At 53.3% G+C, this 16,464-nt stretch overlaps 1 protein-coding gene across 1 annotated transcript in view; it reads right to left on the minus strand.

Annotated features, from left to right (window-relative positions):
- Nucleotides 1-16,464, minus strand: part of LOC144719096 (cAMP-dependent protein kinase type I-beta regulatory subunit-like) — a 94,827-nt gene that overhangs the window by 33,322 nt on the left and 45,041 nt on the right. Inside the window, exons 6-7 of the mRNA XM_078594913.1 lie at nt 8,107-8,265; nt 599-659 (exon numbers count right to left, since the gene is read on the minus strand). Coding sequence (XP_078451039.1) covers nt 599-659; nt 8,107-8,265 — 220 coding nt within the window. The remainder of the gene's footprint in view (nt 1-598; nt 660-8,106; nt 8,266-16,464) is intronic.

Consider the following 16,464-nt stretch of genomic DNA (forward strand, 5'->3'; position numbering starts at 1 on the left):
GCGTGCACGCGCATACATGTGTTCACGCGTGTGTGTGCGTGTATGTATGTGTGTGTGCGAGTGCATACATGCACTCGCACACGCACACACGAACACATGCACACATGTACATATATACACAAAGGCACACAAGCACATGTGAATATACAGACGTACACACAGGAGCACATGCACGCAGAGGACACGTACGCATGTTGCACTTTTTTCGCACCGTACGTAACCAACCATGCTAATCGGAGATGTACAAGAAATACAGATCACTGTGTAGCCTACACAGTGCTGTTGGGGCACACGAGGGGGTGGGTGGTCAGCACCACGCCTGGCCGCCTTTGTCTCCCCAGTGGCGATGTTTATTTATATTTTTTACACATCGCACTGGGTTAGTGGTCAGCAACCAAACTAACAGTGAGAGCCATTTCTTTAGCAAATTCTGTACCAAAAAAAAACCTCAACATTTCAAGAGCCGCAATGCATGTGAATGCATCCAAACATGACACTGCGTCACGAAGCAGTCCGCGAAGAACCGCACGCGGCTCTGTAGGTGGCCGACCCGTTGTGCTCGCTACTCATTTGAGGCTGAGTCAACACACACACTCACCTAAGATGGAGACTTTGCTCAGGAACTCCGCGTACATCTTCCTCTTGCGAAGCGTGCTCCCCTGTCACGGAGAGAAAGAGAGAGAGAGATAACGCAGCCAGTGTTAGCGTGGAAGTGGGAGCGTGGCTCACGGCGGAGGCCCACGGCGGAGGCTCATGGCAGAGGCTCACGGCGGAGGCTCACGGCGGAGGCCCACGGCGGAGGCTCACGGCAGAGGCTCACGGCGGAGGCCCACGGCGGAGGCCCACGGCAGAGGCCCACGGCAGAGGCCGGGTTCGGAGTCACCCGATGGCGCACGGATCTCCCCATCGGCACTGCCACCTGAGGCTCTCCTGAAACTCACTCGGCTCGGTGTTGAGAATTAACGGCGGGTGCAACGTTCCTTGTTTGGTGGCGCACTGCACCTCCTGTGCTCCCACCATTCACAAAGCCCACGATGGTCAGCGCAGCGTGGCGCGGTGAAGTATGGTCAAACAACAGCGTGGGCAAGGCCCCCATCCAGCAGCGGATGGACAAAATTGTCCGTGCCGTGCCGTTCCGCCGTACTCGCAAAATACGACGGGCAGACGGCAATCGTCGTTTGCTAACTCCACGGAAACGTGACACAAAATCGTAGTTTGGGACCATCAGCCTATTGGGCTGTTGTTGTTGGATAAATTCATTAATTGTGCTGGACTAATGCATTGGGTTTCGTGGGATGGGAGCCCACAATTTCGACGCAGCTCTGCTGGCTGAATGCCCCAACACGGCCATGATGAACCCTCTGCAAGCGAAGTAAAACAACTCGGCCACCTAACGAATAGAAAATAAATTAACTGCGTTACTACATTGCACAAACGTTGAATGCCCTTTCGCAGAACTTTCATCATTCAACTCCAAAGAGAAGCGTTTCCAACCACAAAAAAGGTCGATATCAGTTTCTTAAATATATCACCCTTTACCAACACGCACTGACCAGCGCGGTGAAGTATGGTGATAGCAATCATTGCCCCCCTCCCCCCCACCGTCGCCTTCTCGCTGTGTGGCTGAACCAGTCGGGGCAGCAGCAGCAGCGACAGTAGCAGCAAGTCTCCCCAGGGCTTTGCTTGACTCCGCTCAATTATTCACCCGAGTTTGGCGCACGACACGGCGGCACTATCACAGGCAGCAAATCATTTGATTAATTGCCCGCGGTCTGAGATGTGTAAGTGGCAGCATGACCCGGAGGCGAGGGGTTGGTGGGCCACTGGGTGATGGGGCCCAGCGAGGGAGTGATTGCTGGAGAGTGCACGTAACACTATTTGAAAAACTAAACTGATTGTTTACACAAATGTCAGCTCAATGAAGCGGCTCATCATCATGCGGACATTTGGAGCAGCCAAATACTCCAAACGCATAATGCCGATTAATTATAAATGTGGAAGGGGGAAACCCGGAGGAACCTGGAGAAAAATCCACGCGATCACGGGGAGAGAGACGCACAAACTCCAAATATATAGCAGCAGGCGTCAGAGTCGGGATAGAACCCACGACCTCCTGTAGACCAGGCGAGGTAGTTAACATCTCCTAGCCACCGTGATGATGAGAGAGAGAGACACGCAAACTCCAAATATACAGCAGGTGTTAGGGTCGGGATAGAACCCACGACCTCCTGTAGACCAAGCGAGTTAGTTAACATCTCCTAGCCACCATAATGATGAGAGAGAGAGACACGCAAACTCCAAATATACAGCAGCAGGCGTCAGGGTCAGAATCGAACCCACGACCTCCTATAGACCAGGCGAGGTAGTTAACATCTCCTAGCCACCATGGCGTCTGTCTCGCCACTGGGTGGGGTTGTGCGGGCCGCAATGAAGGTTCAGGGACACCCAACGCCTCGCGTGACCACACGTGCGTGCAGGCTTGTAAAGATATATACCACGCAAGCACGCACGCGCGCGCACGCAAATGTACAAGAACATACAGCAACACACGTGTATCACTTATGCGTACAAAGACAAAAATCCCCCCCCACCCCCGCATAGCCTTAATAGACTTTTGGGGCAAGTGCTGTTAGCGAGTAGCACCTATGAAGGCGGGCACGGCACATGATGGGGTGGGTGGCCAGCACCACGCCCGGCCTCCTTTGTCTCCCTCGTGGCCTTGTTGACACACTGCACCAGGTACTCATTTGAGGCTGAGTCGACCTAGGGAATGCCCAGGACCGGTTCAGGTATTCGTCACTGGTGGTGGTTGTGAGCGTGAAACTCATGCATATGTACACAGTTTCAAACGCACACATGCACTGACTGTGCCACATGGACACACACACAGGTACACGGGTACACGTGTACAAATCACACTGCCACACCCACATACATACGCAAATATATACAGCTACGCAAAGAAACGACATATTGCATTTAACAAGCTGTTGGGGCAAGTGCTGTTAGCGAACACCTGCGAAGGTCGTAATGGTAAACGGTAGGTGACCAAAATCATGCTCAGCTGCCTTTGTCTCCCCAGTGCTGATGTTTACGAATTGCACCAGGTACTCATTAGAGTGCAGATATCCGCCACTGGTGTTGGCTGTGAGCAGGAATCGTTCTCCACACACACAACCCTTATACTCACACTCCACACACTCACACCCCCACAATCACATCCCCAACTCCCCACACATTCCCCACACACTCACCCCACAACAACAACCGCCATTCGCCACTAAGTGGCGGTGATGTCACCACGACGCTTGTGCCAGGCTATGTGCACGTTGAGGCCACGTGAAGCTTCGAACGCCCGCTGGCAGGAGGTCACAGGGCAGACCCAGATGCCACGGGTCGATCGACTGAGATGACTGGCTGATGCACCACCTGTGCCCCCTACTCTGCCAACTTGCTGTGCTTTAGCCACCCGGCGCTCTGCTCGTTGTTGTGAGCGTCGCTCCTCCACCCTCCGTTGTTGTTGGAGGGCGACTGCCTCCAACTACCCAGTAGCGTCCTTTACGAGCCTCCTCCACAGAGGCCGATCTTGACACCGCTGGTACCAGTCATCGGCAAGTCCACTCAGCTCCACGTCCTTCTGTAACACATCACTCCATCTTTTCTCCAGCCAAAGCCGCGCCCGTTTAGCCCCCTCTATCTGGCCGAACAAAAGCTGTTTAGGCATGCGGTGACTGGGCATGCGGGCTATATGACCCAGCCAACGCAGCCTTGCATGCCGGAGGAGCTCACCGATGGGACTTTGTCCAGATCTTTAAAGGATTTGTGAGCTCCTCACACAATCCAGCCTGGTTAAACCCAGGATGAATCGTAAGCCGGCAAGCCTAAATGTTTTTAACCGTTGAAGATGCTCTATTAGGGGGTCCACGTTTCGCAAGTGTAGAGAGGAAGGGAATAACCGTGGCCGAGAAGACCTGAAGCTTCGTGCGGAGCGACAGACCAGGTAACTTCCACACAGCGTTACGCAGCCGATGAAAAGATAATGCTGCTCGACTGATTCGGAGTGCGACCTCTGCTGTCAAACCGGAGCCGGTCATGAGCACACTGCCCAGGTATGGGAAACTCTCCACTCTCTCCACAACTGCCCCATCACTGATTGGGAGTTGTGGGGGTGGAGTGTCCGATGGCACAAAACACCCAGGCAGGTGCTTAGGCCCTAGTGGGGCCGACGGCAAGGCCACTCCCTCTCAGTGGCAAGCTGCAGGTTCAGCAGCAGCGCCTCCAACTCCTCCTCTGAGTGAGCAGCAATTACCAGATCATTGGCATACATAACGTGGTAGACCAATAGGGAGCCATCCCTTGACCGCACCCGGGCATCGATCAGCCTCCCATTGTATCTGGACCAGATGGAAATTCCTCCGGTACTACGTGGTCGAAAAAGATGTTAAATAATCTTAATTTTGGAGCTTTCGTGACTTCAGGAATTATTCTTTGGTTCTTTCCGTAAAGTCACGTATAAAGATAAAATAATAAATTAAATAATAGCATACTACGACGTTTCGATTGCAACACAAGCAATCATCATCAGGTATAAAAGAAATAGCAACAAAAATCTAACCAGAAAACTATAGACAGACATATAAGCAGACAGACATCATAAAGATACACAGAGAGAGAACACGTATCGGCACAAAGAGAGAGGTCGTCTCTGTGACGGGGCTTTAAATATAGAGAGGGGGCGGGAGCGGAGAGAGGGAGGGGGCAGAGAAAAAATTAGCATGTCAATGAGTGGACAACGACGTGGTACGGTACGCAAGCTTGAAAATTAGGAGAAAGACACACTAAAATTAAATAACCTAGTAAAATATCGAAATGTAATGTAATGCAACACAGAGAGTCGGTCAACACACAATTAACGCATAGCCCGGTTGATTACGTATTTCAAAGATTTCTAAGTTAGAATTTAAGTGTGAAAATTCCAAAGAGAGGACCCAGGCAGAGAGAGAAAACAAAAAACCAGAGAGAGAGAAAAAAGATAAGCTTAAAATTTCCCCGTAGAAGTGGTTCAATCTTAATTTTGGAGCTTTCGTGACTGCATGATGATTGCTTGTGTTGCAATCGAAACGTCGTAGTATGCTATTATTTAATTTATTATTTTATCTTTATACGTGACTTTACCAAAAGAACCAAAGAAGAATGTTAAATAATGTGGGAGCCAGAGGATATCCCTGTCGCACCCCAAGGTGACAGGGATTACAAGGTTACTTTTTTGATGAGTTTAAAAGCGATTTGTGATCGCGGGCCATTGAGGCAGACTCCATCTCCTCAGCAACCCGTGACCACCACCCATCCTTGCAGCGCCTCACGGCTCTCCGAACCTCCGAGCGAAGGCTGCGGTAAGCCTCCTCATTCTCTGATGTGGGATGCTGTAAACGATGAGAGTGGGCCTGTCGCTTTTTCTCAGCCAGCCTGAATACCTCTTCTGTCAGCCAGGGTCTCTGGGGAGGCCTGGATCATGTACCCAAGGCAGCCATTGAAGATGCATGAGCCATAGTCCTAAACCTCGCCCATTTCCCCTCGACATCTGGAGGAGTGGGGGATGATGCCAATCCCAGCCGCAAGCGATGATGAAATTCTCGCTTGAAACTTTCATCAGCTAGCTGAGACCATGCCACTATGGGTTTGAATGGGTCCTGGGTGTACACCCACCACCAGAGTGGAAGAATGGCAGGCGCATCTTACAAATGACAAGTCGATGGTCAGTGGGCAGATAAGCTCCACGCCAGGTCCTGCATCCGCTGTTCCGTCACTATGTAGTCCAGCAGATGTTCTTTCTTGGACCCGGAATGCAACCATGATGTTGTGTGGATGCGCTGATGCTGGAACAGCGTGTTGGTAATCACAAGCCCATGGGCTGCACAAAAATCTAGCAGCCTACTACCATTGTTATTGAGCTGATCTGGTCCATGCCTTCCAATTACTCCAGACCAGGTGCCAGCATCATGACCAACTCGGGCATTTAAGTGAAAGGAGGTCGTAGAAGGCATCTGACTCATCGGCCTTGCCTGCATCCCTCCACGGATGTTCGTCCTCGCCTCTGGTTGATGGGAAGGTGAGCCCAAAGTAGCCTGGGGCTTACCGCTTCCCACACCTAACCGCCACGCTCCCACACCCCCTTCATTCTTTTGTTCCGAGGAAGAGCCACTCCGTGGTTTTTGGCAATCTCCTGCCCCGAGTAGAGGACTGTCCACCCCTCATGGTGGCAGGAGCCAGAGCCGGACCACCGGACCTCCTGAATACCACAGAGATCCAGGCGGTATCGGTCCAGCTCCCGACAGAGGAGTTGCAGCCTAGTCTCCGCAGTGAGCGTTTGAACATTCCACGTGGCCATCCGCAGTGGTTTTATGTTGTTTCTGGAGGAACCCCGAGGGTAAGGATTCAGTCTCCTGGCTCCGTCAAATGGGGTTTGGCGAGGAGATGTCATCAGCGCCTATCCCCCCGGAGCCTCCGGCACAAGCTTAATTAAATTTTTCAAACGTGGTTTGGTGGTAATTAATTGAAGGTGGAGGGGTTACCAGCCCTTCGCACCCATCCAGAGCCCCCATTTGGCCGTTGTGGTGGTTACAAACGCCATGAGGGGAAAGGCCAATCTAAATTGGCCCTCCCACCCACGGCACTGCCCACCACAGCGTTGCCGTCCGACACCGACAAGGAGGTAGGGGGTTGTTTTTTCCGGACTCACCCCACACACACCTCGATACACACACATCCTACACACACACCCTACACACACCTCCTACACACACACATACACACTCCATGCACGCACTCCCCGTGCCCCCTGGGTTGTCGAATTTCGCACCAAACTCGTACTACCAGAACGAGGGCTCAACTTGACGTGGCCTTCATGTTCTCCCCCGTTTTATTGATTGATATTTTTGTGGTTGTCTTTGAAACGACATTACAATTTTTGTCTTCATCAAGTGTATGACACAGGTTGAAATTGTTTTCTCTCGATTCCAGATCCACCACCTCTCCCCCCTCCCCTCCTCCTCCTCCACCTCCTCCCATCTCCCTCTCGACAGGAGAGCATCATCTTTTTTATTCATGCTGGAGGAATCCGATGGGCTGTGAAGCTCTTTTTCACAGGTATCCAGTCAAAAAAACAGGTCTTTGCCTTCAAGGATCTCTTACCTTACAATGGGCCCTCAGCTATGACGTAGTTTTGCATCCAACGAGGCTGCTGATGAGACAGTGGATGTCTAAACCGGTCGGGAGTTTTGCTTGTGCTGAACCAATGCCGCTGTAATTATGAACTCCGACCCAGAAGGCTGTGTGGCTGACAGGATGTGTAACGCACAGCTTGAGTGTTGACGTGGAGAGACAGGGTGTGTGCGTGTGTCTGTGTGAAGGATGCGGCGTTGTTTTGTGATCTTGACTGCTGTGTCATCATCTACGGCAGCCGAGCACAACCGAGGGAATGAACTAACACCCAGTGGGGAGCGGTGGCGCAGCGGTCAGCGCGCCGCGTTACGAACCCGACGGCCCGAGTTCGATTCCCGCTGTCACGGCCACCAACACCGGTGACGATTACATGAACCGGTCCTGGGCCTCCGCTAGGTCGACTCAGGCTCCAATGAGTACCTGGTGCGGTGTGTTTAAAACATCGCCACTGGGGAGACAAAGGGGGTCGGGCGTGGTGCTGGCCACCCGTCCCCACGTGTGCCCTGCCGGCCTTCATAGGTGCTACTCGCTAACAGCATTTGCCCCAAAAGTCTGTTTAGGCTATACGGGGGATCTTTGTCTTTTTTTTGGACCCACACACCGAGCGGCCCATCACAGCGAATCACCAGATAACCAGCCCTAGAACCAACCAAGTAACCAATACAATAACTGATCCGATAACTGACCCTAGCACTGATCAAATAAATCAACCCATAACAGACCGAATAACTGACCCCGATTACCAATCCGATAACAGCCCCCCCTATAACTGCCCCTATAAAGGACCAAATTAATGATCACCGACTCTACAACTGGCCGATTAACTGTCCAATAGCTGACCCGATGACCGGCCCAATGACTGCGCGGACGAGCAGAGCGACCCACCATGAGGATGCGGCGGTAGCTGTCGCGGTCGATGCCCCACAGCTTGAGGTCTGTCTTGGCCTTGACGGTGGCGGCGCGTGGCGTGCCGTAGATGAGCGCCAGCTCGCCGAAGCTGCCGCCCTCGCTGATGTTGGTCACCCACTCGTTCTTCACGTACACCTGTGGAGGCGGCAGGCAGCAGGAATAGCAGCAGCAGCGGCCGTGAAACTCGCCGGGATTTTTGTTTTACGCAAGCTTTGACAAAAACAAGCGGAGAGGTGGTTTCAGCTGACAGGTTAGCGGAGCCCTCGCTGTGCCAATGGGCTCTTCGCTACCGACAATGCTACATACACCATTGGTACCTCATTTGCCAGTAAAAAATATGATAATTGTTTTTTTACCCTTTTATCTGGCAACAAAACTGACACCTTTTTACGATGAGTCATGTTTGCATAGACCACAATACCTGCAGTCATAATGCAAACAAAAAAAAGGTGTCAGTTTTGTTGCCAGATAATAGGGTAAAAAACCAATTATCATATTTTTTACTGGCAAATGAGGTACCAATGGTGTAAATGCTTACCCGAGCTCTCATACTCTGATGGTGCATTGTCTTTGAGTTGTGCGCCTTTTGCCGTCATCTGGTCCAACACCATGTGAGACTAGGCTCTAAGGAAAGCTGTCTCGGGTGTGGACCAATCAACTTCAAGGACGGTGCATACATTATCAGAGTTGTGTGTTTTACTTGCAGTATGACTGCAGGTATTGTGGTCTATGCAAACATGACTCCTCGTAAAAAAAGGTGTCAGTTTTGTTGCCAAATAAAAGGGTAAAAAAAACAATTATCAATGCTACATACCCCACCATCCTATCCCACGATCAGAGGTACACCTGCCCCCTTTCATCGTGATCAGCGGACATCTCCCCCCCCCCCACTTCCTCGTATCCCCCGTGATTGCCGCTGCCCACCACTAGGGTCTCTAAACGATGGAGCCTCGCCGGTCCGGTGGGGGAGGCGGCGCTGGCCCCAGGCCTCGTGGCCGAATTGAAGTTTGACCGTGATGGCAGAGACTTGGGGGGTAGGAAGGGGGCTCGCTTGGGGGAGGGGTGAAGGGAGCGGCTTCAACCAGGAGTGACCCCGAAGAAGGGGGGCTCTCAGTCTTGATTTGAAGCTTTCGTGACTGCAGGAATCCATACTTTTTGGTTCTTTCGGTAAAGTCACGTAGATAGAAAATTAATAAATCGCAACACAGGTGAGAAGACGGTCGCTTGTGTTGCGATCGAAACGTCGTGATCTATGAAGGAACCAAAGAGTAATGGAGCTCTCGTTTGGAGACTTGGGGCCGAGAGAGGAACCCTCGTGGTTGGCGTCACAGGGTGGACGCTGCTAGAACGCACAGGATTGGTTTGCGCACCCACGCTGAAGCAAGCAGTTGACATTGGTGTCAGGGTTAGAGCTAGGGTTAGTTAGGGTTAGAGCTAGGGTTAGTTAGGGTTAGAGTTAGGGTTAGAGCTAGGGTTAGAGCTAGGGTTAGTTAGGGTTAGAGTTAGAGTTAGGGTTAGTTAGGGTTAGAGCTAGGGTTAGAGCTAGGGTTAGAGCTAGGGTTAGAGCTAGGGTTAGAGCTAGGGCTAGAGCTAGGGTTAGAGCTAGGGTTAGAGCTAGGGTTAGAGCTAGGGTTAGAGCTAGGGTTAGAGCTAGGGCTAGAGCTAGGGTTAGAGCTAGGGTTAGAGCTAGGGTTAGTTAGGGTTAGAGCTAGGGTTCGAGCTAGGGCTAGAGCTAGGGTTAGAGCTAGGGTTAGAGCTAGGGTTAGTTAGGGTTAGAGCTAGGGTTAGAGCTAGGGTTAGAGCTAGGGTTAGAGCTAGGGTTAGAGCTAGGGTTAGAGCTAGGGTTAGTTAGGGTTAGAGTTAGAGTTAGGGTTAGTTAGGGTTAGAGCTAGGGTTAGAGCTAGGGTTAGAGCTAGGCTTAGAGCTAGGGTTAGAGCTAGGGTTAGAGCTAGGGTTAGTTAGGGTTAGAGCTAGGGTTAGAGCTAGGGTTAGAGCTAGGGTTAGAGCTAGGGTTAGAGCTAGGGTTAGAGCTAGGGTTAGAGCTAGGGTTAGAGCTAGGGTTCGGGTTAGAGCTCGGGTTAGGGTTAGAGTTAGGGTTAGTTAGGGTTAGAGTTAGGGTTTGAGCTAGGGTTAGAGCTAGGGTTAGTTAGGGTTAGAGTTAGAGTTAGGGTTAGAGCTAGGGTTAGAGCTAGGGTTAGGGTTAGGGTTAGAGCTAGGGTTAGAGCTAGGGTTAGAGCTAGGGTTAGTTAGGGTTAGAGCTAGGGTTAGAGCTAGGGTTAGAGCTAGGGTTAGAGCTAGGGTTAGAGCTAGGGTTAGAGCTAGGGTTAGAGCTAGGGTTAGAGCTAGGGTTAGAGCTAGGGTTAGAGCTAGGGTTAGAGCTAGGGTTAGAGCTAGGGTTAGAGCTAGGGTTAGAGCTAGGGTTAGAGCTAGGGTTAGAGCTAGGGTTAGAGCTAGGGTTAGAGCTAGGGTTAGAGCTAGGGTTCGGGTTAGAGCTCGGGTTAGGGTTAGAGTTAGGGTTAGTTAGGGTTAGAGTTAGGGTTTGAGCTAGGGTTAAGGTTAGAGCTAGGGTTAGTTAGGGTTAGAGTTAGGGTTAGAGTTAGGGTTTGAGCTAGGGTCAGGGTTAGGGTTAGGGTTAGGGTTAGAGTTAGGGTTAGAGTTAGGGTTAGGGTTAGGGTTAGAGTTAGGGTTAGAGTTAGGGTTAGGGTTAGGGTTAGAGTTAGGGTTAGAGTTAGGGTTTGAGCTAGGGTCAGGGTTAGGGTTAGGGTTAGGGTTAGAGTTAGGGTTAGAGTTAGGGTTAGGGTTAGAGTTAGGGTTTGAGCTAGGGTCAGGGTAAGGCTGCAATGCATATTTAGGGTTAGAGCTAGGGTTAGGGTGAGGTTGCGCTGCATGTTTAACCCCAGGTCTCGGGGTGAGAGGTCGCATGCCCGGTGAGCTCCATGGAATTGTCTGAAAAGCTTTAGAAGGGCAGAGCAGAGGGGCAGCAACGCGGAGCGGAATAGCCCAGACCCCTCCTTGAAGCTCCGCATTACGGCCGCGGCTCACGTGTGTGTGTGCACGTGTGCGTGTAGTGTAGCGGTTATCGTTCGATTCCCACTCACAGCCAACACTAGTGACGATTATATGAACCGGTCCCGAGCCTCTCCTAGGTCGACTCAGTACCCGGTGCGATGTGTAAACATCGCCACGAGGGAGACAAAGGCGGCCGGGCGTGGTGCTGGCCACCCACCCCCTCGTGTGCCGTACCGGCCTTCACAGGTGCTGCTCGCTAACAGCACTTGCCCCACACCGCCGCTGCCGCTCTGCGACGCGCCAAACAGGCAACGCGACGACGTCTCTAAACCAGCCCACGCGCTCGGATCCGTGGCGTCTCCTCCTCTCCTCCTGCTTGTCCGTCGGCCGCGGTGTAATTCTGCGCGGCGCTCGGGAGGCGCGCTCACGCGTGGCCAGGTCGAGCGAGGAGATCGAGAGGTGAGAGAATCCGTCGGGCCGGCGGTTGTGGGGGGGGGGGGGTCACTGCCGTTACTCTGCTGCGCCTGTGGCCACAACAGAAGTTTCCCTCTGCGTAACCCCCTCCACCTGCCCCCCCCCACCCCCAACCGCGTCCGTGACGGCGCTCACTCAGATTGCTCGACACCCGGGCTCATTTAAGCTACGCAAAGTGAGGTGCAAAGTGGTCTGCCGCCGCGATCACTATCCCATTGGGGGGGGGGCAGGTGGGGTGGGGGTAGTGGAGGCGCGAGGAAACCCGAGATGATAATTACGGAAAGGCATTCTGCGTCTGAATTTCCCTTTTTTCTCGTCACTCAGTGGATTGTTGTTGTTGTTGTGTGGTTTTTCTTTTCATCGGGAGTGATTATAATTCGTGTGCGTGTGGAGCGCGCGAGCGTTTGGACCCCCGACCCCCCCTTCTCAGCTGGACCGGGGGAGGGGGGGGGGAGTTACCTCGTTTTGTTTTTTCCAACTATCCAGGCGTGCACTGGAAAGTTGGAATTAAGGCTGTGGCTTTCCCCAATTGTGCGATGCTTAAAGCAGTGTTCTTACATTGCAAGGCCCGCGGGGCCACCGGCGGCCTCTGGTGGCCTGTAGTGCGGCCCTCCCCCGACAATACGACCATTGAGAGTTGGCGAAATTGGCTCCCCTTCTGGAAATTAGTGAGGAACACCGGCTTAAAGTGACCGACGGACGGATGCAAGCACAGGCACGCACAAAAATCCCCTGTTGGGGCAAGTGCTGTTAGCGAACACCCATGAAGGCCAGCGTGCCACGCGAGGGGGTGGTGTGGCCAGAACCACGCCCGGCCGCCTTTGTCTCCCAAGTGGCGATGTTTGCACACAACACCAGTTACTCATTTGAGGCTGAGTCGACCTAGAAGAGGCCCATGACCGGTTCAGATAATCGTCACTTGGTGTCGGCCGTGAGCGGGAATCGAACTCGGGTCTCCAGGTTCGTGGTGCGGCGCGCTAACCGCCACGCTACCGCTCCCCTGAAATATAACGACACGCCACAGACTCGCACCCATTCTGCAGCCCACATTATCACGAAGCGCAAAGCGCGATCACTCGCAGCGCATTTGACCCAGCAAGCATCAGAGGCGACGGCATCAAAAACGGCATCAGCAGCAGCAGATAGCAACGGCGGCGGTAGTGGCGGCGGCGGCAGCGGCAGCATGGAGCCGTCTCGCGAAAGTGAGGTTTGCGCCCCGTCCGTCCCCCCGCCTGTCAGGACGCTGCGATGGAAACACAGACGCCACTGGGAGCACGCCCAGCGGAGCGCGCCCAGCTGTCAAGAGGGGAACCCGGACCGTGTCACCCGATAGCTACAACAACGGAAATAAATAAATAATGATCACCCCCTCCCCTGCCCCTCCGCCCCATCGCGGTTTCTAAGAAGAGCCTCTTGCGGCCTGTGACGCCAAAGCAGGCAGCCGCAGAACAAGAACGGGGGGGCGTGGGCGGGGGTGTTCGGTGGTGAAGATCGCAGCGGCAGCACCAGGTGAGAGAAAGATCAATCGTGCCCACAGTGGTTTGTGGTCTGCCAAAAGAACTCGCCGAGTTCGCGGCGTTTGGTTCACGGCCATGGCTTGACGAGACAGAAAGACGACGACGACGCACACTCGCTGATTACGCGACGCGGCTCTTCCGAGGCGCGCTCGACACCGCGAGCGTTCGTTAGGCCCCCCCACCACCACCGCTCGCCTCCTCCCCACACCGAACCCCCTAATCCGACCGTCGGCCACGATGAGACCGCGAGGCTCGGAGAGCAGCCGTGGAATGCCCGGGGCCAGGACTTCTGGCAATTGAAAGGGCGAGTCCCGAAAAACGACACAACTTTACGCCAAAGTGTCATTAGTTCTGGATGGTCGTTACGAGCGTGGTCGTAACCCACCCGCCCCCGCCCCCCTTTAAAGGATGGGCGGGGATCAGCTGTTGCATGAACGCTTGAAACCCGAGTTGGAAAGCGTTAAGAATAATAACGAGGGGAGTGGTGGCACAGTGGATTGTGGCTCTGCTGTGAGAACATGGCGGCCGGAGTTTGATTCCCAGCCGTGGCAAATATCTGAAGCAGCCCTGGGCACCCTCCCACCTTCGCCAACCGGCACCGATCAGCCTGGTGAAGTATGGTCACACAACCCCCACGTCAACGTGACGTGGCGAGGCCTTCATCCAGCAGTGGATTGACAAGAGGGATATATACTGATACATTAAGGGATGATGATAGGGATGATGATAGGGATGATGATGTTGTTTATGACGATGATGTTGTTCATGACGATGATGGTAATGAAGTTGTTAATGATGATGATGATGATAATGGGTGCTGATGATGATGCTTATGACGATGATGATGATGTTTATGATGACGATGATGATGGCCAGAGTTGGGCTGTGACGGATCCTTCAACTCGCAACTTTGGGTCGGTTCGCATGAGGATGGAGCGACAGGTGAAGGAGCGGAATTCCACCGTAGGGTCGTGCGAGGAGGAGAGGACTGAGCCAAGGAGGAGACGGCGACAGGGAAACGTGTCCCATCGTGCAGAATAACAAAAAATCTGGGCCGGATCGAGAGGCACGCAGCTCCTGGCAGCAACATACGCGATGACAGAGGCGGCGCATTAAACACTGTCTGCGTAAAACACGCACAGAAAAAGAGGCACCGCATTACCCGCGCTAACACACACAGACACAGACACACACCACACTTTTCCATCGCCACGTCTCGTCATGGAATCCCGCGACCCACGATGACCGCCGGGGGCCTGGCGGTCACGGTGGCGTGCTCGCCCGCTCGCCCGCTCGCCCGGACGCTTGCCTGCCAGCATGCCCGCTCGCCAAAAACTGCCCGGGCATCCACTCCCCGTTTGCCGAACTTCGCTCACTCGCTCGCCCGCTGTACCGCTCGCCCAGCAATGGTTTCGCGCGCTCGCTCGCTTGCTCACGGTCACTCAGAACTAGCAGCCCCCATCTGGGTCTTGACACGGTCCGTGTGACCTCATTCCTGTGTGTGTGTGAGTACGCGCGTGTTTATGTGTGTGTATGCGTATGTAGAGCGGTGGTGCTGTGGTTCGTAGCGCGCTAACCCGAGTTCGATTCCCGCTGACGGCCAACACCAGTGACGATTATCTGAACCGTTCATGGGCCTCCCCTAGATCGATGCAGCCTCAAAGGAGTACCTGGTGCAGTGCATAGTAAACATCGCCACTAGGGAGACAAAGGCGGCCGAGTGTGGTGCTGGCCACCCACCCCCTCATGCGCCATGCCAGCTTTCATAGGTGCTACTCACTAACAGCACTTGCTCCAACAGTCTGGCAAAGGCGATACGGGTAATCTTTGTTTGTGTGAGCTCCTCACACAATCCAGTCTGGTTAAACTCAAAATGGATCGTAGGCAGGGCCAGCCTGAATGTTTGAAGCTGGCGCAGGTGTCCCTGAAAAGGGGGTCCACGTTCCACTAGCGTAGAGAAGGGAGGGAATAACCGTGGCCGAGAAGACCCGGAGCTCCGTACAGAACAACAGGCCAAGAAACTTTCACGGAGCGTTACGCGGCCGATGAAAATATAATGCCGCTCGATTGATCTCGAGTGAGATCCCCGTTGCCAAACTGCAGCTGGTAACGAGCCACTGCCAAAGTATGGCAACTCTTGCACTCTCTCCACAACTCGTTCCATCGAGAGTTGAAAGGGTGGAGTGTTTAATGAGATAAAATACCCAGCTAGGTGTTTTGGTGGGGCTGATGGTGAGGCCCCACCTCTTAGTGGCAGGCTCCAGATTTAGCAACAGGGCCTCCAACTCAAGAGTGAGTAGCAATTACAAGATCAATAGCATACATAACACAGTTGACCGGTAGGGAGCTATCCCTTCACCGCACTACCTGGAGACAACAATGTGTTGTAGTGTAGGGCCTAAAAGACATCCCTGTCACGCCTCTGTGGAGGAGGCTCATGAAGGACGCTTCTGGGCAGTTGGAGGCAGTCGCCCTCCAGCAATAACAGCGGAGAGCAGAGGAGCGACGCTCACAACAACGAGCAGAGCGCCGGCCAGCTTAAATCCCGCAAGGCGGCACAGTAGGGGGCACAGGTGGTGTATCGGGCCCCTCCTAAAAGAGAGTCACGAGACTCAGTGGGTGAACATGCCATTGGTAAAATAATATAAAAATGCTCGTTGTGTTGATAGGACTGGTTTCCACCATCACAATGCGGACCTCCCACCGCTGGTGAACGCAGAGCCACGATTAGCGATGAGCTCCACCCCAGATTTGTAGACACGCGAATCCATGTATACAGCGTAACCTTAAGAACCAATATTAATCAATGAATCAATATTGATCAATAACCACGCACGGTACTTTTTTTGGGCAGGTAAGATTCCGATTTTCATGAGCCCATCGAAATTGACCACTCTCATCGTCGTCATCGTCATCACCTCCCTCTTTGTGCCATCGATGAAAAATAAAATATCCGCAGCAAAGAGCCTTCAAAAACATACCAACCCATCCACTCATAACCACTGCCACGACCTCCACCACGGCTGGCACCGACTCGCACCTGGGTCAGAGCCCAAGAAAATCAAATCTGCACAGACATCAATAACGCGAATGAAAAGTTTACGCGCGCACACGGCTTTGGCAGCGGCAGCAGCAGCAGCCACACGGCGTCACGTCACACAATCGCTCGCATTCCAGCCCCGATCGCCCCGCTTGCACAACACACGCACGTGCATGCGCACAATCGTCGGAGGAGTAGACGTACGTCGCGTTTGGCAGAATTCGATCTCTCTCTCCGCCCTGCTTACCGACTTAAACTCAACTTTTTTATTTTGCGAGGTAAGGCCCACTAAAC

The sequence above is a fragment of the Lampetra planeri genome, chromosome 5 (genome assembly GCF_965212315.1).
Source record: "Lampetra planeri chromosome 5, kcLamPlan1.2.h2, whole genome shotgun sequence".
Classification (NCBI taxonomy): domain Eukaryota; kingdom Metazoa; phylum Chordata; class Hyperoartia; order Petromyzontiformes; family Petromyzontidae; genus Lampetra; species Lampetra planeri.